Here is a 23,925-nt window from a genome sequence, read left to right on the forward strand (position 1 = left end):
ACAACGATTATGACAAACTGACTTCAGAAGATTCAATTGAAAGGCACAGTTTGAAGGATTTTATTTTATTGTTTTGACCATATGCAAATAGTGTACCACTAACTAGAGAGCCCTGATGTTACCTCAATGAAAGGGCTACTGCATAATGTGACAACACTGAAGAAAACAGGGCACTGAACTATTTTCTCTTCAACACCCAGGAGTAATGATGTTGCTTGAGGAAGGAGAATGTTTCAGGAGGAGGGTGTTCCTTAAAGGTGCCAAGAGAAGCTCTTGAACACACTGGGCCAAAGTACAAGCAAAGCCCATGTGTACCCAAGCACGAGTCACAAAACGATGCTTAATTGGGCATAAACAGCAAAATGTTGTAAGCAAGGAAGGAAGGAACATAACTCTTTGTTCTTTATCTCCAGGCCCCTATTCTTTCTTAGTAGCGTAGCGAATAATGAAAATTTACTAGTATTTCATTGGCTTTTTTTCTTCCCTCTTTTTTGGTTACATTTTCCTCCATCTATTTATACTAGGCATATTACAGAGTGTAAGTATAAAAATGATGCCCCTCCAAATTTCCAGAAGCACATGATTTACTGAGAGTGATAGTAATCAAATAATTGCATATATATATACATATATATATATATACACATATATATGATGCTAAAATGTAATTTACTAAGGAAAAGCTGACAGTGTCATACTAGTGTATAAAAAGGGAGTGTTAAGCGGGAGTGTCAGAGAAGAGCTTGTGTAATATCTGAGCTAAGATGTAAGGTTACTAGATGTCAAACTGGACCTAATGAACAGATAGGTGTGGGAAAAAAGGGTTTCAGAAAGAGGACTAGTATGTTTCAAGCCTTACCTGAGAGGTATATGAATAACAAGAACAACAACAACAAATCCACAAAATACAATATGGCTGGTGTTCCATGAACAAGGGGAACAACAGTAGGAAAAGTGAAGATTAAGGTCAGACAGCTAGATAATTTCATTGCCCTTGTAGAAGTTTTGGTTTCTTTCTGAGGTATTAAGAAACCATTGAACAGTATAACAACGAGGACTGACATTATTTATTATGTAATTTCCATACTTATATTTTTACAACTTTTGAGTGAAATGTAGATATTATAACCCTAGGTGACAAGAACAGATGCAATGAGATTAAGAGATTTTTTTCTAACTATGGTGGTGATGACAGGAGACAGAGCTAGGAAACAATTTTGGAGGTAATTGATCTCCAGATGTGTTGGCAATGAAATGCCGGAGGTTGGTCACTCTGAAAAGGTACTATACCAATCTGCTGTGGTATTTTCTGGATAGGAGAAAACATTTCGATGTCGTGACATTTTGTAGATGGAAGCAATAGAAAAATAAAGACGCAAAGGAGTTTAGAGCTTTGGAAAACAGTTATAATGTCTGATGATAGAAGCTAAGTTGTATTTGGAGGATGGTAAAAATGGAGGAACGGTGTAACTAGTACAAAACACAGGATTATCAGAGGGTTCAAAATCCTGTTATGTCAAACAATGGTAACAGATAGATACCTAAGTGAGCATAGGACCAAGGGGGGATTAATGAACTGAACTCGGGTGTAAGTTATCCTCCAGTCTTGTGTCTTCATCTCCCTGGGTCATATTATACTTGTGAGACTGCTGAGTGAAGACTGAGACTAGTATTGACAGATATTGTACTGTTTATGTATTAACAAGTACCAAAGCCAACAGTCAGGGGTGGGAAAGCAGGACTTCCACCAAAGTATGTGCTAAAAGGGACTGTGGCAGATTTCTGGACCAATTTTCTCATCTTTCAGTTGCTGAACAAAGTAGGGATTGTGATCCAAATCATAGAGGAAAATGAGTGGAATTTCAGTCTCCTTACTCTTAGTGTACTTCCCCAGTGATTCACTTGCTTTAATTTCTGAAATTAGAATAAAATTATACCTTTTATCAGGAAGCCAGCCTCATTTCACTACATCATATAGTGCATTCTATTTAAAATGTCCATTCTTCTCAGTCCATGTTCTTCTATAAATATACTAGTGTTTGACTATTTATTCAAAGCTCAAATTTTGAAAAAAAAACATAGCACTACTAAATTATATCCTACTACAAAAGCTAACTTAATAGTCTGGTTTATATAAAGGGAAATGGCTAATGGAGAAACTGGCAGTTTTCCTGGCATTCTTTTGTAAAGATCTCGGGGTCTCCCTTCATAACCTGTCCCCTTTTACATAATCATCTATATTTTCTTCTCTGGAATATAAACCCTTGACCTCTTTTCAAAATGCGACCTTTGGCTGTGTCTCCATAGAGATCTTGCTTTAAAGTGATCAACATACAAAAGCAGTACCATTTTATCAAGTTTTTGTTACTTGATGGTAATTGATTTGTTTGGCTACTCATTTCTGTTTGTGTATCTTTTATTTTCATTTCAAAACCACTTATGAGTGTCCACTATACCAGAGATGCTTTGCTAGGCTGGAGGGTCTTAGAAATGAATAAGGCCACATCCTTGCCTTTCCCACTCAGAGCAGAGAAGATAGAAACATAATTAAAAACTATGAAAAAGAAACAATTGTTCGTGGCTAGTGGATGATACTGAACAAGTCATTATTCTGCAAATTGGTACACAGAAACATTTATCTTGCCTTTCTTATATGAATGGCATTGGCTACTCAAATGTTGGATGAATGAACAAAATTTATAGACATACTCGAGGCAGTCAATGACTAGAGAATGGCAGAAATAGCAATCATCACATTGTACCCTCTAGACATTGATCATTTCTAAAATCACACACAAGATAGAGAAACAAGGCATTATGTACTTCCTAATAATAAAACACATGAACAAGTGTGAAGCAGTCTTACAAAAAAGTCCAAAAGCAAATCTGAATATGACCCACTCTGTAGAACTGTACTATTCAGTAGCCAATACTCACATCTGGCTACTGAGCATATGGAATATAGCTAGGTTTAATGAGATGCACATTTTCATACTGACTGCAAGCTGAAGTGACAATAAAAGTTGTCTTATAGCTATATAACAATATAACTATTAGAGGAAGCCAGGTAAAATGTACTAGGAAAATTGGCATTTTTTAGACCTCACTGTGTATCTATAATAATTTCAAAAGTAAAGGAAGAAGTTTGAGAAATAAGTTAACCAAATGCAATGTGCATTTCTTATTTAAATAAACTCAGAAAATATTAACATGTTACATGTATAAGAGAAATAAAATCTTGAAAACTTATAGGATATTTGATATAAGGCAATTATTGGTCTTTTAAATATTATGACAGCACTGTGGTTAGTTATAAAGAGTGAACACTTATCTTTTCAAGATGATCCCTCAAAATGACATATGCCTGATATTTGGTTCAGAATAATGGGGAAACCAATGGAGGTACCCAAGAAATATGAATAGTGTGAATTGATGATTGCTGATGTCTTAATGAGGGACTAGGCTTAAAAATGTCCTACCCTGTGTACATCATTCTGCTTCTGAACTGCTGGGAAATCGCCTCCAATAGGTGCCTGGCGGCTTAATTCGTCATCTTTCAGTTGTAGCCACACCAGAAGCTCCTGAAGAGAAAGGTGCAGACGCTTCCACTGGTCAGAACTGGCTTCCAAATGCGACCTAAAAAATAGCAGAAGACAGCTATGTCAGACTAGAACTACAATTGACGATTCTACCAATTCCATTTCATTGGTTGGTTATTTCCAAAATGTATCACCTTATTGGGAAACACACAGCAGCCTCTACTAAAAATCTGACTATCTGCTTTGGAAACCTATAAAAGGGATATGGAGGGAATTCTGATGGCAAGTTTGAGGAAAGGTAGTGTTCATCTGTATGTTTGTCTCCACGGGAAGAATTCAGACCTTTTAGCATGGCATGTATACTGGAATCTAGTTGCTTTCCCATTCTATTGCAGTTAATGATTCTTATCTAATATTTCTGGTGGGAAAAAAACAAACTGGACTCCACGACTAATAAAAACCTCTAGTACTCTCGTGTCTAATGCCAGTGCTGGAATTCTTTCTGTTTTGAGAAATGGAAAAGTATCTCCCTACATTTTGACTTTGCCATTTCTACACCCGAGGCAGCCTTTCCGTGGACTCCTTCCGTCTGGCGTCTGTCCTTTTCTGCTCCTCTTCCCATCTGCTTCTCCTTTCTCTTTGCCCTTCTTTATTCCTGCACACCTGGGATTTGTTTTCACCAAGTCCCAACATTTTCTGCTTTGTTTCCTTTGTGTAAAACTTACTGAGACAACAACTCATGTGGAAGAGTAAAATCAGACTTTGGTCTGAAAGCTTTCTCCAAACATGAATAATTTAGGCAGGAGATTTGGGCACTTTAGCATCAACTGTATTTAGGATATGTTAATCATTAGAAACCATTTAAGAATATACAAATGAGTGATCTGTGGTATAAAATCCACTTTCTCTTGAGGATGAGAAGCTAAATTAATAGAATAAATCATCATCCAGAAAACAAAGCCGGAAGGCCCATGTTAGGTAAGCTTTAGTAAAGCTGGAATTACGTTGCATCACTTACGTATTCAAATACTAATTAATTCATAAAAATTAATACTGCCTATAACATAAATATAATAAAGTTTCTAATGCTGCAAAGATTGAAATACAAAGTGTTATAACCTAAGCCCCCCTAACTATCCTAAGGTCTGTTCTAAGGTATAAGCCCACCTGCTGCTTCCCCTCCCCTTCTCCCTTCAAATCTAACTAGGTTAAGTTTTAACTTCCTAAAGGCCATAAAACAAAGGCCTGAGGTAATAGCTCCTGACAACCTGGGTCTTCCCTACCCAAAAAGACCCGGTACCCCGTCACACATTGTGTTAATTGCATTAGATTGTATTAGATTGTACATTCTTCACTAAAATAGCTTCGTTTGTATCGTAACAATAACTGTAACTTGGCCTTACTGTAAATGTGTGTTTTCCTTTCCCTGTGGGCAAAGGATTGATATGTTAATCAATGTTCTCCTCTGTAAAGAATTGTAAAATCTTACCTAATTGATATGTTAACCATTGTTGCCCTCTACAAATAGAACAGTTGTGGTGCTAAAGTAAGGTGACTAAGGTTGTTAATTGCTGTTAGACTTCTCTATTCTTTGTTAAGAAAACCAAGATTTCTTCTTATCTAAACTTGCTAGTATGCAGGGAGACTTGGAATTGCCATTTCTGCTTTGTAGTGCGTCACACCCCCACCCCCCTCCTTACATTGTGTGACCAACAGCTGTTTGTGGATTTACAAGATAAAAAGTCCTGACTTTTAGCTGTGAGGTGCGCAGTCTCCAAATTGGCTCCCGGAGACTCGTCACCAGGCCTGGATTTTACCTAATAAAGCCTTTGCTTCCCAAATTTTAATTTCTTGCTTTCTTGGATTTTATACCGGGGTCCGAGTTATCACACAAAGCTGAGCAGCCAGGTAGAGTAACATTTCCCTTGGCCATTTGGTAACTTAGCCTGACATTTCAAATATAATTTTCCTTCTGGCTTTCACAGAATTACCAAAGAGTTCCAACTACTGAAATTAAATTGTTCTGTTTTCAGAGGGATAATCTGATGATATATAAAAGCCTTTAAAATGTGCAAATACAATAACCCAGAAACTTAAATTTAAGGAATTTATACCAAGAACGTAACTGAAAAACCATACGAAGATACACACAGAAAACCAGTATTTATAGCTTCATTTATGATTGCTATAACAGAGAAACAACTTAAAACTTCAATACTAGGGAAAATGCAATGGAATCCTATGCAATTTCAATACAACAACCTAGGCAAATATTTATGGATAAGGAAAGGATCACCATATCAGTTGCTAGGCGAGAAAGCAAGTTTAAAAAAATGAATACAATCTATTTTTCTATTTTCCTAAGCTCTTTGTGCATGTGTGTATGTATTTGTGTGCACATGCTTGACTATGCGTGAAACAAATTCCAGAATGACAACCTGGTTATCCCTCAGACATGGGCGTACAGGTAATCTATTCTTTCATTTCTTTACCTCCCCAAATCATCAGAATTCCTTCAACGAACCACATAAACATAGAGAAGAAAAATTTTCTATCAAGAGAAATTAAATTGTTCCAAGACCCTAAAAATATAATATCTAATAAATGACTCATGATATACCATCAATGCAGTGAATTACATATAACAGTACATGAAGAGTGCACACAGGGTGGGGATAAATTATTTTATGTTTCTGTTCCCTCCTTGTCTTTCAGTTATCAGTTTTTCATGAGAATTCCCTATACAAGATTTTAGCTGTTTAATGGCAAGTAATGAATACTAGTTACAAGGATTCCCTGAGGTGATTGGAATTTGCAATTTGATCCCCTTGAGGGTGAAAGAGGCTGTCAAGCAGGATATTCTAAAAGGTAGGCAGAGATAGGCACAGTACCAACAAGGAAAAAAGCTTGACAGACACTGGTTAAATAAATATTTACCAAGTGGCTCCAAGTTCCAGTGAAGCATAGGTCTGTAGGCAGAAGGAGAAGGAATGGAGAAAGAAATGATGCCTAATGCTTGGCTTTATCTCTTAGAGGAAAGGAAATCCCCCTGTGGTGAGGATTTGCTGAAGGGCAGGCAGCCCAAGGTGAGACCTCCAACTAATGTTTGGTTTATAAAAGGAAGTACTACAACCCCAGTGCTGTATAATTATTAGTGTGTTGTGATTCCTTTGTGTCTCTAAAGACAGAAAAAAATAGCTCTGAGTCCTAGGGGATTCGGTTCTAATAGATGTAAAAGTAACTTAATAGCATGAGCTAGGCAGAGTGTTGGAACCCAAGGACAGTCAAGAGTTAACTGAGCAGTATCAGGAGGACCTGGAACCACAAGTTATGGAAAGCTCTCAAGTATGTGGGTGAGGGGACTTTTCTTATGGTGTGGAGTTAGACACAATTTCAGAATGTTTGATCACATTACCTGAGGAAAGATAGAAGAAATACAGGCAGATTGAAAAGCAAAAAGGAAATTGGGATTTTAAAATTGTACTTGTAAGAAAATTTGCTACTTCAGGACCCTAAATTTAGTCAAGTCCAGTTTAAACATTTTTTTTTCTCTTCGCAATATAAGCCTGGACAATTCTCTTATACTTGCATATGGATTCAGATGTTTCCTTTTTTAACTTGTAAAGGTCCCCTTTCACCTGTGACCAGACTGTCCTTTTTCATTTGTAAAATAGCTTTTCCCAAAGGAAAGTGTTGCAGGACCAGACCAAGACTATAGGCTGATGAATTCTGTAGATTTTTACTGCCAGAAACACATAAATATTTCTAGCTCCACACTGTAGTGCACTTCTTTCTTCTCTTGAGGACCCACACTTGATTCCTTTGAGTATGTACTTTAAACTTCTGCCCAACAAATCCCTCTCTATCTCTTACTGATGTGTTTTAAAAGTTCATTTTCTGTGACAGGAGTCAGCAAAGCCACAAACCTGTTCTATGGGTAGAATGTCAGCTTTAGAAACCTCCTAGACCGCTGCGAGGTGACATTAACTACTTATCAAATGACTATTCTCCTTACATTTTTCTCATGCACTGGAGGAAAGATGTCACATGAGAACAAAAACTTAAGCAAAGGACAGTAGGATAAGGGCAGAAGTGAAAGTCAGTCTGTGGTTCCTGCCTGAAAACCGTGCATAGAAAGGTGTTTACTCTAAAGTTGTGTTTCTCAAACTTTAGTCTGCATAAGTAACTTTTGAACCGCTTATTTAAAATCTGGATTCCTAGGTCACACCTCCAGAATTTCAGTACTTTTTAAACAAATATCCTTATTTTTTAATAAGAACCTATACAAGTGCACATTATCATCAGTCTTCATTGTTTGAGAAGGAATTTCTTAAAATATGTTTGACATGCTCTGGACATACTTGTTGTTCCCTATAGGGCAAAGACACTATTTGTCTATGACAAGAGTTTGAAGATCTATAATGAAACACTGTGAACTCTGAAAATATTTTCTTTGACCATGGTAAGTTTATGAAGTATCTTCAAGACATGTTTTTAATGTATGTGTTGGAAACAGCTGTCCTACTTTTATTTTTATGAACATACACCAAATATTTCTAAATGATTAGTGTATGTTTGTGTTTGAAATCCCTCTTCCTGAAATAATTCTGTGTATTTGCAAGGAATCATTTTGTTTTAGTTTTGATTTTTTTGGTATATCAAAGGTCATTCAGGCTGGGTGGAACCTTTGAGATTACAGATCAAACATCTTGCTTTGCATCTGTGACTATCAAGATGCAAAGGTTTAAAGACAATTGCTGAAGCACATAACTTGAGTGATCTTATTTACACGGGAGACATGGCAATTAACGCCATTCTTAGATGAGGAAATCCAACCTTCCTGGTCTTAAGCAAATGTTCTGGATCTCTGAACAAACAGGCAGCTTATTATTGTCAATTATACTGTATTTCTGCTACCTACTGAATAGAAAATAAAAGAGGTGGTTTCAAGAGGCACATGTAGCTTGTACTCCTTTTATATTAATCTTTATTAGTGAAGACAAGAGCTTAGGGGCTACTAGCTGTTAACAAGGCAAGTGCTGATCTTTAAAAAGCAGATGATTCCCTCAATTTGTAAGGTTAAGGTAAATTGCAGAACCTTTAGGGGTGTTGGGATGTATCGCTTGGTCTTTGAAGAACTCTTCAGAGACAGAAGTCTAAGAATTATAAGGGCTGATAAAGTGATTCTTATTTCTCTAGATACAGACATTTCAAGTGTGATTTGGTTGATGCCTAGTTTGACTTTCTTAATAAAATTTTACCCTAAAAAACTTGTATTTATAAAGCAAAATGTGTTATATTGAATTCATTTTTCACTTTGACTTTCTTTATAAAACTAATGCTATATGTGGTGCCCTTGTGTACCAAAACAGCACTTAAAAATACGGAGAGAAAGTTATGAACGCAGAGATAATAAAAGACTACAAAAATAGACTGGGAGGTATGGGACTTTAAATAAAGAGATAGAATAAAACTCAAGAGAAGTAAACATTTTTTTATCTAGAGAGGCCTTGAACTTCAACTTCCAAACATAATTAACATTCCAAGAGTAAGAAAGAAAGTTAGAGACGTTCAGTGTCTAAGTTGCATATTTTCCCCTCAAATATAGAAAGACTCTGCTGCATTTGGCTCTTTCATTGTTCTCAACCATAGGAAAAAAAGGATCTAACAATTTAAACTTTTAAAATCAAATCATCTCCCTAGGAGATGTATTACTACTCTGTCCTATATACTGCTGATGATTTGGCCTCTCAGATTAATGTTGGAATATTTTTTTGTTTTGTTTGAAACAGGGGTTCACTTTGTGGTTCAGGCCAGCCTTAAACTCGCCTTGTAGCCCAGTCTCTCCTCAAACTTGTGTCAATCCTTGTGCCTCAGCCTTGAAAGTGCTAGAATGCTGAGATTACAGGTGTGTGCCACCAAATCCAGCTTAAATGTTGGAAATTTTATATAATATTTGTAAGTTTTCTGGCAAATATAAGAATCTCATAAATGTAAACCTTGCTGAAATTATGTTACACATGATTTTCAAAATTCACAATTTGTACAATAATGTGAGAAAAATCTAGTAATAGAATAACTTGAAATATTCATACATATTTCTTATATTTTAGTTTACTACTTCTCAGATTATTAATTTTTCAGATAAAATGTAAAATCTTCACATGAAATATTTTAGAATGAGAAATTCTCTCTCTCTTTCTTTCTTTCTTTCTTTCTTTCTTTCTTTCTTTCTTTCTTTCTTTCTTTCTTTCTTTCTTTCGAGACAGGGTTTCACTATGTAGTGCAGGCTGGCCTTGAACTCATTTATGTAGTCCAGGCTGGCCTTGAACTCATTTATGTAGTCCAGGCTGGCCCTGAACTCATGGAGTTCCTCTTGTTTTAGAGCTTCCTGAGTACTGGGATTACAGACATGTGCTACCATACCCAGGTAAAAAAATACTTTCTTTAACTAATTGCCATCTTGACTTTCGATAGTGTCATTAATAACAGCTGTATATATAGAGTAAAAGTTTTTTATTTTATTTTTCCCACTTAAAACAGTTAATCTCTTGAATTATTTGATACGTAAATATCACTGATTACTTTTTTATCTGCCTCATGGACCAAAAGTGATTGGATAATGTGAATAGAATAGAAGGATATTTTCTTGGACAGAATTATGAGACAGCACTACACAATTTCACAGAAAGTATTATTATTTCTTGAAGACATATTACTTTTTCTTATGTCCTATCTTTTACATTAATCTGTTCCATTTAAATATTAGAAAATCAAAGTAGAAAAATCAATGATTTAGCCAGGTTCATGAAGTATGATTGGAGAATTAATGAAACTGTGGAAAGGCAAAGGAATTTGGAAGAGACCATGTGCATTTGTAATCAAATTTCTTCATTTCAGTGATGGAATAGAGACTAAGTTGCCCAACTGCCAGTCTGAGACTCTTTTTAATCCTACTTTACTGACCTGTTCACTGGTTGGAATATATATATATATTCAAAATTTCACACTGACCCACTTCCCAAGCCTGAAGCTCCCATGTTTTGTTTTTTGAGAGTTTCCCTAAATCATTAAATTACCAAGCCTAGACTTGAACTTACTGTTCTCCTTACTCATAGTCTCCGAGTGCTGGGATTATATAGCATATGCAAAATTTCATCTAATTTAGCTGGAGGCAACAAAATATATTGATGGGGGAAGGAGTGCTGTGTTTAGAACTCAGGGCCTCTTGCATGCTAGGCAAGTGCTCTACTACTGACCTACACACCAAGCCCCGTAAGTGTAAATTAAAATAGTACTGGTGAAGGAACACAGAAGGAAATTTTCATTAAAGAAGATGAGTCAACACTGAATGCTGAAAGGAGAGATAACGTTACGAGGGTGAGAACCAGCATATACACACATTCACATGGAAGGGACAGAAAATTGCTGGGATGCAACAATGGATTTAGAAGACAAGATGCATGTGACAGAGAAAGTCGATGCCGAGGGGACAGTAGGAAGTTGCTTGATGAGAAAGAAAGTCAGGCAAAGGAAAAACAGGGAGGGAAAGGGTTTAGGAAGTGCTTATTAAGTAGAGTTGGAGAAGGTAGAGAGTCTACTTGATTCTAGTAAAAAAGTGTAACCTCAGGAAAGCAGTGACTTTCGGTCTGTTTCATTCACTGTTGTATCTTTAGTTTCCAGAGCAGTGTCTGTTACATAGTGGGCACTCATTTGATTTTTTAGTACTGTGAAGAAAACCAAGGTCCTCAGACATGCTAGGCAAGGGCTCTGCCCTGAGCGACATGTTCAACCTGTTTATTTTGTTTTTGAGACAGGGTTTTGTTAAGTTTCGCCAGTTAGATTTGAATCTGTGACCTTTCTGCCTCAGCATCCCCAGTGGCTGGGATTACAGGTATGTACCACCATGCCTGTCTTAAATATTTGTTGACTAAATCAGTAACTTATTGAGTGGGTGAGATATTAGCATAAGAAAACAATCTCTTGAACAAGAGGGACAGAAACAGTTTCTTGGCAGAATATTATTGTAAAATTAATGTTTTTATATTTTGAAATATATAAATGGCTTCAGAAAGCATCATACAGTAGTGAACTGACTGTAATTCTTTAGTTTTATATGTTCCAATTTAGATAAATAGGATTGTTTTTGCAGCCTATCTTTGGAGCTATTTTTTTAATTATCATAACTTTTTACAATAAAATAACCCCACCAGAGTTACTGATGAGATTCACAATGCAGGCTTATTAGTGCCACTAATGATTCTGTATCTAACTCCTCTTGGTGTTCATCTATCCTGTTTCATAATCATCCCAAATTACTACCTCTATCGTGCGTGCTTGTCTCAATGGAACCCTGCCATTCACTATGGATTGAGTGATACTCTTGCTTGAATCAAATGTCACTAAATTGCTTTGATGTGAAGAATTGCTACTTTTCATTTTTATAAGCAAATGCTTATAACACATTCTGTGTTATTAGAGTGGCCTATTTAAAAGCCAAAACCATTGATCTGAATATTTACCTTCTAGAATTTGCAGCACCTTAGATAAGCTAAGGTAACTGTTTTCTACTTGATTAATGACAGCAAGAATTAAACTGCAGTAGCTGCCATATGGGAAATTGCTGAGAATGAAGAGCCAATATTTTGGCTGACATGCTGTTTGCCGCTTTCAATTCTCCTTTTATTTCATCAAGTTCACATGAAGGAGAGAAAAGGCACTGAGTGATGTTTGAATAGTTATAGCACCTTTCTTTCTCTCTCCTGCAAGAAAAGAATAACTTTCTTCTCTTTACCTACCAATATCTTTTCCATCTCACACGTTTCATTCCCTTTTAATGACAGATGTTATGAAAACGGCCTCTGTCTTACACACCGTGACCTCTCTTTAAGAGTTTAAGCTGCAGAAAGCTAATGGAGCTTCCCTATCTTTGAAAATGCCATCAGCTATTGTGGCTCCCAACTCATCACAGATACGCTGATAAAAAAAAAAATTCATGGACAAATTAGGAAGATAAAAATGAGTATTTAGGAAGTGGGAGGTGCAAACTTAAGTGGGGGAGAAAGTCTTTAAATAAAAAGAGATCATTTTATACTCCTAGAAATCTGCTTCTTTTCCATTATTATGCATTTATTGGTAAAAAATTTCCTTCTTTCTTTACACTCTATGGAATAAAATGATGATTAAAAGCTCAGATACTGAAGTTGGATTGCCCGTGTTTATAGCTCAGATCTGCCCCTTGTAACTAAGTGACCTGGGAAAAGTTATTCAATGTCTCTGTACCGATTTTCTTCAAATGTACAGGGAGCATAACAATGGAATTTAACTTTTAAGCTTGCTGAAATGTAACAAAAATATAAAGTGCTTATGGCATTGCGTGGCTTGTACAAATACCACATAAATGTTAGCTGCTGAAATCATTACTTCATATTAGATTTTTATAAACATGCTTTTAAGTTAATAAAAATATCAGGCTTTTTTCTCCCTATATGAGTAGAAATGTTACTTGCTAAAGTTTTGGACAATTTAGGAGAACTATAACAAAGGAAAAAATATCTCCTTTCTGAAATCTTACTACCTAGAGGTATTAACTGCTTTGTTACTTAATGCATTCCCTCATAGCCATTATTAAGTTCATCTGTGATTTGCGACCTCTTTCTATGACCACTTCTTTTATAGATACAGATGAAAGCACAACATATTTTTAGTAAAAGCAGTGGATTAGAAAAATCAATCCATTAGAAGCAGGAAGGCTGGCTTACCCTCCCTGCACTTCGAGAGTCCCTCCATGAAACTATTTCAGCAAAATGGGAGTTGCAAGATTACGGAGATACTTCCATTAACTTCTCAAAATGAAGTTAAAGCAAAGAATGGGGCAAAGGAGTAAGTAGGTGAGTATAGGACAACTAATAGTCTATTTACAGAGGATGTATTCACACAATCTAAGAAGAATCAAAAGACAGAAAGTTGCCGTGCCCTGTGCTTAGCTGCTAGAGCTATGGAAAAGGCTTCTCTGACTGTTAATGTGTTTTGGCTTTTAAAGAATGCCCTTTGATATGCGTTTAGAATAGTGCCAAAGAAAGAATTCCATAATAAACATCCGTTAATTTTATCACTTTTGTACAACCTGTGATAAGCCAAGAGAGAACTATGAAATTAGGATAGCTGTGCTTCTCATTTAAATTCACTCTAATGTCTTAATATGCATCTCTCCTGTGGTTATAAAATATCACCACTTTAATCGAAACTGAACCCTCAAGTATCATCTCCATACCAGGCAAATGAATGATTCATTTATTCAAAATAAAATGAATCATCCTGAAATTGAGTGATTTTCATAAATATATGAGATATTAGCTACCTGTGCTAGGAAAATGAGGGAAATTTTGTCATTTTAATTTATTTCTGGCTTTTTTGCTCCAATCTTTTCCTACCTAATATTGAGAGATTTTTTCCGAAGTTCACTCCACTTGAAGTTCATGTTATCCAAACGTCTCTGTAACAGGGTTGCTTCATCTGAACCTTCCAAGGATCTCAGGATTTTTTGGCCATTTTCATCGAGGTTGTGATAGATATCAGTGTGGGCTTCAATTTCTCCTTGGAGGTCCTATAGGACAGCAAGAGGAAGAACACATACAGAATTACTGAACCAAAGAAACCAGCTGTCAATGTGAATCTGGAGAACTACAAAAAATAATGATTCAAAAGACATTTTAAGTGGGCCAACTAACAAGATAAACCCCAAGTCACTTTTCTTGGTGTACTTTATTGTCTCTTCATGTTTATACATAGATTGAAAATGAACATATTATTAGTAACTAAGCAATATATTTATAACTTTACAAATTTCATGTTAGCTATTGTAATCTATGGATAAAATATATTGTTTTATGAAATTGGTATGACATAAAATGATATACCTGGTGCCAATTATTTCATTACTATATGAATCAAGTTATATTTTCTACACATATAGTAATCTATAGTATTGAGACTGACGATAAAAAAAAAAAACAAAACAGAAAGACGAATAAACGACGTTGTCCTTGGTTGACAGCACCAGTATATCAATGGGACTCGGTCATAGGAGAGAATCTTCTTGATAACACACATTAAGTTGACCTTGGTGCTACAGAACGATTCATATATTATAACATCACACATATATTAGTAAGATTTCCTATTTAAAATAGCATCGTATTTTTAGGCTTGATAGGTGGAAAGTCCACAGGACCTTGGTTAGAATTATGTTAAGCAGTATGCATTCAACTTCATTTGGATAGACACAGATCATGAAAATTATCATAGCAGAAGAATCTGACCTTTACATGGTATGTCTTCCTGTGTAACATTTTCAGCTTGAACCGGGGACTACAGCATTGATCCTGTTGCATAGCAATCCTGAGAAAGCCCAGAAACGGAAAGAGCCCTGCTTTAAAATGCCAACTTTGCTTACATTCTGTTGACAGAACGAGTTTCGGAGCACAGGCCTTACGAGTCAATAATAATAAACGGCCACTTTGTATTCCTCACTAAACCGTAGCCAGGCGTGTGGACGTAGGCGGGACCTCAAAGGAAGGAGGCCTGGAATATGCAACTGACAGTTTATATTAAACAGCCAACTTTTCTTATCATTTTGCCATTACAAGCCAGAGACATTATAAATTCATTTTATATATGTGTTTCCCTCCTTGTTTCCAGCAGAACAGTCCAAGCCAAAGGAACATTCCTTACAGAGCTGCCGGGTACCAGCATTCCTTTCTGCCTACACAATGAATGGAGGCTTTGTATATTATCTGACTTGCTCGGAGAGATTTGTATGCTTCTGTTCAACAAGTTTAAAAATTCATTCTGAAGCTCTCAACTATTGGATTCATCTATGTAACTAGACAATTTTTCTTCTTTTTTCTCTGTCGCTCACTCCATCTAAAATTGAATTAAATTACTCTACTGAAGTAAGGGGGGCAATGGCAGCAATAACATGTGAGCTATTCTGAAGAATGGGATCATGTTTTCAGTCACTGCATCTTATGATGCAGAAGTCTGAACTTTGCAGAAGTAAGGGAGATGGACAATGAATGTCTCCTATCACTCTTTTTGGCAGGCAAAGTACTCACGACAGACTCTAAGAGAGTCATGTCTCATTTTCCTGCACTGGAAAATTGGAAGGGGAACATGGATAGGACCACATCACAAATTGAAAAGGGAAGAAACACTAAAACAGACTGAGGAACTTCTATCTTTATCCCGTCAACCACAGGTTTGCTCTGGAAGGATATAATCAGATTTTGACACTAGTATATGTGGCAGAAAACTAGAACTCAGCTTCTGCAGAATGAAGCTGGGTCAAATGTGCATCCATTTATATATTTATTTTCTACAAGGAATAAGATGACCTGACTAATTTGCATTTCTTCAGCAAAAGGGGAAAGGTGAGCTAATTTTTCAAAACAGTTCAGGACAAAAAACAGATTGAAATTCCAGATAATTCCTTCACTTGCTCTTACTTTAATTGTTATATTTGATTTGCACACTACCTAAAACTTCCCTTCAGAGTGAGCAATTAGGGGATTAAAGCCAAAGTTTTCATTTTTCAAGGGAAAAAAAACCAAGTTTATCTCTGTTTTCTTTTCCTTTTCCTGTTTCTTTCTTTGTTTCTTTTTGAAATATTGACGATTGAATTCAGGGCCTCATGCATAGTAGAGCAAATTCTCTATCAGTGAGTTATAACCCTAGCCCCTGGGAAATAAAGCAATTTGACTAACAGGATCAACATCTTACATTGTAAGCATACAAATAATAGTACATTTGAATTTTTATATCCCACACTAATAGCAGAGATACAGTCCTAATCATTAGTTCCTTAAGATTATGTATAACGTGAAGTCATCAATGTTTTCTTGTAAGAGCTCTTCCCAAGCATAAATAAGATGTGAATTCATGAATTTGCTAATTTTCTTCTCTACCATGCATGTGTATATTACACTGCACATAAACATGTTTCTCATATCAACAAAGAAATGAATATAGAATTGATAAATATTTATTTAAGACTGATTATTTATCTAGTCTTTACAATATGGGAAATATGGGAAATAAAAGAGAATGTAAGTGACAGTTTAGTTTTATTTTTTCCTAAAATCAAGGGTGCACTTTTTGCTTATTCATTTACATTATCACCTAAATATGAAAAAGAATTTTCTGCCAAATTTCTTATATACTTGTATAAAAACTTTTCCTTTCAGAAATGCAAAAACGGTGTTAGGAAAAAAAAAAAAAAACGGAGTTAGCATTGGCAGGAAAGTAACAATTATACCAGTACTGGTTTTCTAGGTTATGATACTGGTTTACAGAAACAGATGCCAGATGTAGAGTAAAAAGCTGTGTAGAATACTGAAAATATGCCACCCTAGTTACTCCTTGCCCTGGTCCTGTGAAATACATTATATTTTTTCTGTTTTGTAGATGAGAGTTTCAGAGAAGTTTTACAGCCTTGCTAGTCAATATTAGAATTGAGAAATGGGTTCTGTTCTCCTGATTCCAGAAAATCCCATGGTGGTTTCACTAAGACATCTCATGGAGCATGAGATGCAAAAGACATTTGTTGAAGCTGAACAATGATACTACTAAGATCACACTCAACTGTTGAGGGAGAAGCACACAGAAAAGAAGCATGGCTGACTTTTGATAAACTATGTGCCCACATGGATTGATTTGTTCTGAGTGAAAAATGGAACCCTGACTACAGTTTTCACAACCAGGACCACTTGGAATCACAAGCCTGATTGCACTGAAAAGGTCTCTATACTACAAAATATCTCTGCTGCCGGAACAGAAGTGCTTCCATCACAGAAGTGATTCATCCCTTTGACTACAAGAGCTGAGGGGACAAGGAGTCACACCAAGTAATGTAAGCTGATGCATCCATATTAATATAACTCCATCACATCCCTTGGATTGAAGGCTGGTGGGAAATCTGTGAAGTTGAGGACTTAGGTGTGTTGCTCTAAAAAGGAGGCAAGTAGTGATGAGGGATAAGAAGCTCTCTTTCAAAGGCTGGCATCCTGTGGTGGGTGGAGAGTTTTCAGCAAACCAGGCAGCATGAGGCTTAGGTGGGGAGGAGACAGTGACCTGGCAGGTGGGAAAGACTATACATTTACATAAAAATATCATGAGGACTAAACCTTAGACTTACAGACCATCGAGAAGCAGGAAATTGGTATGGAGAATCAAGTGGCATTCTCAGAGATCAGCCAATTCACACAAAGAGTAATTCTCTTAGAATTTTTAGATGTGATTTTACTTTATTTTTAAGCCTTAGTTACTGTACTCATTATACACTCTAATTCTTCTAAAGATTGCATTCTTTAGGGGGGACAGTAACTAATGAATAGGGAAAGAAGAGATTTGTTATGTAAACAAACAAACAAAAAAAAAAAAAACCCAGCAGAAACAGCCGCAATAGCAAGGGAAATAGTATGTAAGATTTACTATACACAAAGCACTGTCAAAAGACCTATAAGTGCATTAGATCTTCTAACCCTCCCAATGACCTCTAGAACAAACATTATTATTATCTTCACTTTCCATATAAGAGAATGAAATTACGCAGAGCTTAAGAAAAAAAGACTCAAGGTCACACAGTTAATAAACATGTGGTTACTTAGACCGAGACAACTGAACTCTAGGGCTGTGCTCTTAAATTAACTGCTAAGCTGCATTACCTCTGAGCTTTAGTTTTACTTTGCTCATTTTTTTCCTATTACAAACACTCCCACTCAAATTTCAACAAATCTAGCATTGCCAGGAGATGAAGAAAGGAAACACCATTTTCAGGAGTCTAAGTAATTTTATGGACTTAATATGGAGACTGCTAAAACAGATCGGAAGCAATAGAGATGCATCCATTACAACAAGCGAGAGCATAAAGTAATTGCGAAAATGGGTACAAATGGAAAAATAATATGTGCTTCTCTCTGGAAAAAGAAATATGTAGCCAAAAAACTTTACTATTATAGAGCAAATGTCAGTGGTGAGTACCAAGAAAGTTCAGACATATGAAAAGAAGAATGTTTACAGCACAGCAGCTTTAGGAGTGGAGTGTATCCTTTTTCTGGAGGACTTTTACAAATCCAACACTTTCTTTCTTGAGACTTTAACCTATTCTTGTATTAAGTTCCCTTTCTTGGGCTTCCAGGGAAAACTCATGGCAAAGTACAGTTGTATTCAACTCTCTATTGACAGGTTGCAGTCTCCCTATTCTCTTTCCCTTATTAGTTGCTTAACTTTGACAACTCTTAAATCTCTCTACTAACTATGAAATAATAATACCTATCTCCTGGGTTATTTAGGACATTATATGGAGAAATTTTTGTAAAGCACTTTGAGCAGCACTCAGAACATGGCTTGAGTAAACAATAGCTAATATAAAGCTAGCTATTATAAGAGAGTCCATATGGAAATTGGATGATAGAAATAGAGACTTCATGAAGTCATGACACTTGGCTTGAGTTCTGAGGTAGATGAAATTAAGAAAGGTGGAGAGAAGATAATCTGGGCAGGAATAATGGCATATATATGGTACAAGGAAGGATGGATATGGTTTGTGACAGTGATAATAAATTGCCCTACTTGACTGGAATGGATAGTTAGACAAAAATAGGTAGGATGCAGTCAAATCCTTTAAGCTAAGTAGGACAGAAGCCTTTTAGGAAGCCATTGAGAATAAATGTTTATTTAGAAAAATGACAAAGACAAGATACTATCTCATTCAACAAGTAGAATGATTCCTAGAGTTCAGAAGTAATAAATGCAGACTATGAAAAGTTACAAAATTGTTACCAGAAGAAAAAGGAGATAGTACTACTTAGTGCTCATTTTTATTTATCTATTTACATTATATCTATCTTATCTATCTACCTGTCAATCTATTTATTTAAGACAGGGTCTTGCTATGTAGTTTCAGCTTGCCTAGAAGTCACTATGTAGCCCAGACTAGTCTCAAACTTACAATGATCTTGCCTCCACTTCCCCAGAGCTAGGATTACAGATGTGATAATCATCCTTGAAACATTTTTATTTATCCAAACCAATGGACGTGATGCCATCCCAAAATATCCTAGATAACAGAATTCATATATTTTCTATATATGTAGAATTAGTTGTCTTTAAAAATAACCCACTAAATTAATATAGCCATTATGGAAAATAGTATGGGGGTTTCTCATAAAACTAAACATAGAACCACCATATGACCCAGAAATCTTATTCATGTATTTATAGCCAAAGGAAGTGAAGTCAGTATGCTGAACAAATATTTGACTCCTATATAATTCCACATTATTCACAATAGCCAAGATAAGGAAGCAGTATGTTTCTATCATTAAATGAATGGATAAAGAAAATGTGGCATATTTTGTATTTACAATGTAATATAATTCAGTTGTAAAAGGGAAACTCCAGTCATTTATGACAACGTGAATGACTTTGGAAGACATTAATGCTAAATGAAATAAGTAAGCCATGGAAAGAGAAGCATCACATGATGCTACTTACTGGTGGAATCTAAAAAAATTAAACTCATGGAAGTAGTAAATAGTATAGTGGTTAGCAGGGTCAGAGGGAAGGGTGTGGATGGGGAAAGTGGAAATATTGATAAAAAGGTTCAATCATCAATTAGAGAGGAATATGCTGTAGTGATCTCTTGCACAGAACTGTGACTACAATATGTAATGCAATGTACATTTTTAAATTGTTAAAATATTGTAAAAGGGTATATTTAAAATGTTTTGACCAAAAAATGGCAAACATGTAAGGTGATTGATTTGTTAATTAGCCTGATTCACACATTCCATATTATAACCACAAATTAAAACATCACATTTGTACTCAACAAACATATACATTTATTTGTCATTTTAAAATAGATAACTCATCAATGAACACAAATTTCTTTATTTGAATATAGATGAGAAGTGAGAAAGCAAATAAAGACTAACAATGAATAAAAATAAGTGGCCAAACTTCCTAAAAATCGCATTATAAGCACACAATCTCTAATCTTTTCTAAAAGCACTTAGTATATGAATAATTATTAATAATTCTAACTTAAAGAAGCTTAATAGGAAAATGCAATGATCTGATTTCCAAGAATATATTTATAAGGTCAGAAACAGAAATCCAAGACAGAAAGGAAGCTATCTTTATGGGCAAAGTTGAGAGTAGCAAGAAGTGACATCTGACAAGGAATCAGAAAGGCATGAAAGCAGCTTTGGGTATGAGGGCAACACAGTGTGGAAACTAAAAACCCTCCATGGATCAGTGGTGTTTTGTAGGTGTTTCCTACCTTCAAAGAAAAGCCAAATAATTAATGTTCACGAGTTCGCCAGAGAAAGAAGATTTGAGTTACATTCAATATACTCTGTGTAAGAAGAAAGCACAGCATATGAAATGCTTTAAGTGACGTTTTGTATTTGGGTTATACGGAGCGATGGATTTTTCATTTTGTCACGTTCACATATGTGTATGATACACTTTGATTTTCTCCACCTCTGTTACCTCCTGTGTCCTCCTCTTCCATCTCCTCATTATTCTCGGTCTTTTGTACTAATTGTCCTTTTATTTTCATGCCATTTCCATCTTTTTTCAGATTTCACATATGAAAGAAAATGTGTGCTATTCAAATGACTTTTACCTGACACAAGCACTTCAAAAAGGTATTATTGTTTTAAAGAAGTTAAAAACAAAACAAACATACAAAAGTAAAATTTCCTTAGATTGGTTATTTAAAGTTACTCATTAAATTTGGGCTCAGAATAGTTGAGGTGTGTAGCATACACACATACATGTGCACACACATGCATTTACTCAGATATTCCATTATAAAAACAGAAGAACAGGAATTGACAGTAAATCTTAAAAACTGTGAACAGTACTAAAGATTGGTACTTTTCTAACAGCAACTAAATTTAAACAGCCTGGGCTTATATTTTATATATCTGCTATTTGTAATACTTTCTTAGCAATTAATTTTTGCTGCATGTAAGAAAAGTACCAATCTGCCATGAATTAGAAAGTAAAATTAACGAAACAAAACAAAGTTATTCTTCCTAACAGGTGTTTTAGAGAAATATCCATATAAAGGAATTAGACACACAGTCTTGGGTTTATGAGGATTCTAACCACTACCTAAGGTTCCTAACTAGATCAGGAAATGCAGTTGGTTATAGATTCCCAAAAGTTGTGACTTTTTTCCGTTCTATATGTGGACATTGCACTATTTTTAAAAGCAGCAGAGTTGTCATCCCAAGAGAAAGGAGAATTAATTTGGGGACTGCTGTTTGGCCTGCAGCCTGGTTGCTCTAGGTAGATAAGGAGTGTGTTTTCAGGTCCACTGCATCGCAATGCATCTTAAACGAGCAGCTATGGATTTCGGAGTCCACAAGCTTTGCTTTTAAAAATGGCTGTTATTAAAGTCCTCAGAGACTATTATCCTGCAGGGCTTGTTGTCTTTGCTTTCATATCTCATTCGAAAATTCTCACACTTAGGCACTAGAAAAGCAGAGAGAGGGGATATGCTCTCCTACCTTGGTACATTCCCAGGTGCAAAGCTTTATTTCAAAATCTAATCTTTAAAAATGCCTGGCCTAGCATGGATCACCTCTGGAGGAAACTGAGCAAAATCCCATTTGTCTGACTGCCTTAAGCAATCCCAAAGTCCGGCAGTGTGTGATGCCGCCTCTCTTCCCCTGATCCTCTGGTTTACTCCATTCTTAAAACTATTTTTTTTTTAATTGGAGAGATCATTTAAGTTATACCAAGTATCTCCTCTCTTTTGGATCTGGTTTTTCCTCATTTCTCTTTATGCTGTCACAGAACAATTGGATTATTGCATATTTATTAATCACTCAAGCATGCATCAAGTGCCTATTTTATCTCCAAGATTTTGCTAGGAATAACAGGAACAGGACAATGTAGGGAAGATATAGTCCTCCCTCCCTCCTGCTCTCTCCCTAATATTTATTGCAATGGGAGCCAAATTCTACAGTGGTGGGAAAAAACACAAAACAGGCTTCTACAGCTTTGAATTCATAGCATGACAGAAAGTTTGGGGAGAAATGTAGTAAATATGGTAAACAAATAAAAGTTTAAAACGTTCTTTAAACAGCTAACAGGAGTCGATGGTGAGAATAATGGCACGCCCATGTGGTAATGGAATACCTACTGGAAATGAGAGCTAAGGAAGGTCTATGTGAAAGTGTCCAGTGCTAGCTGAGATTTCAGGATGAGAAGACACTATTTGCAGGAAGATCCAAGGTTACAAATCCTCTCAAGTGAAAGAGAGGGAGCTTTGTCTCAGCTTTGTTGTTAGAAAGAGCTTGGCTAGTGTTCATCAAGAAACAAAGAAATGTGCTGAATGGGGTGAAAGAGGCTCCTCATAAAGTGAGACTTTGTTAACCCATGGTAACGTGTTTGAATTTTATTTTAAGCACAGCCAGAAGCACCTGAAGATTTTTTTAAAAAGAAGGGTAGTGACATGACCTGATTTATGCTTTAAAAAGTTAGTGTATCACTATGTGGAGATTAAAGAAGGCAAGGGAGAGGGGGAAAGGCCATTTAGAAGCCATGTCCTCTAATCCAGGCAAGAGATAATAGTGGCCTGGAGTAGTGTGGTTGCAGAATGGGAAAAGTAAACCAATATAAGATCTATTTAGGTTCTAATTTTTGCACTTGCTAGTTTTGTGAGTTCGGTAAAATCATAAAATATTTTTAAATCTGTTTTTTCATCTATAAATAGGGCCAATAATTGGCCTTATAAAGTTTTGGCAAACATTAGATGAGGTGATCTGGGTAGAACACCCAAGTACCTAACCAATGCTTGCCCTATTGCAAGTCTTCATTAAATTTACACCACTTGTTCTCCTATCCTTCATTTATGACTCCAATCCTGCTCACAGAGAAGATGTCAGGCTCTTGGAGGAAAAAAGTACGGAGAATAGGCCAGAGCTACAGGCAGGAACTCTAAGTAGTGCCAAGGACAGTCAATAGATGAGGCTCATAGGGAAAGAGTAGACACTGAGGGCTTTGAAAGCAGCCTGGAGATTATATTTGATTCTCTGAGGCTAAGATTCCATTGCAGTCTCCTGGATAAAGGTATGGCAATGATAAAGTCCCAGGGAATGATTACTGGAAGGGTAGTTTTCAGGTTTAAATGCAGCAGGAAAAGACTGGAGGCAAAAGGTCTGGGTGGTAGGCAGTTACATTCCATCCAACAAAGCAGCAGCTTCAGAAACAGGAAGTCAGGAGGAAGGGTGCTGCCATCACTGGGGGTTTATAAATTATAGAAATAGCTGTAGGTGTGAGTCAACTTCATCCTTCTCTTGCCTTA

At 36.0% G+C, this 23,925-nt stretch overlaps 1 protein-coding gene across 19 annotated transcripts in view; it reads right to left on the reverse strand.

Moving 5' to 3' along the window:
• Nucleotides 1-23,925, reverse strand: part of Dmd (dystrophin) — a 2,110,831-nt gene that overhangs the window by 342,285 nt on the left and 1,744,621 nt on the right. For 17 of the 19 annotated variants that reach the window (XM_063242792.1, XM_063242803.1, XM_063242804.1 and 14 more), the window contains 2 exons: nucleotides 13,973-14,145; nucleotides 3,480-3,636 (listed from right to left, as the gene is read on the reverse strand). In XM_063242792.1, the coding sequence (XP_063098862.1) occupies nucleotides 3,480-3,636; nucleotides 13,973-14,145 (330 nt within the window). Of the gene's footprint in view, nucleotides 1-3,479; nucleotides 3,637-13,972; nucleotides 14,146-14,860; nucleotides 15,003-23,925 lie in introns of those variants that run through there. The other 2 variants (XM_063242807.1, XM_063242808.1) reach the window with 1 other exon arrangement.

Source organism: Cavia porcellus, unplaced genomic scaffold, assembly GCF_034190915.1.
Source record: "Cavia porcellus strain 051 isolate PalLab524CR breed Dunkin Hartley unplaced genomic scaffold, mCavPor4.1 scaffold_33, whole genome shotgun sequence".
Taxonomy (NCBI): Eukaryota; Metazoa; Chordata; class Mammalia; order Rodentia; family Caviidae; genus Cavia; species Cavia porcellus.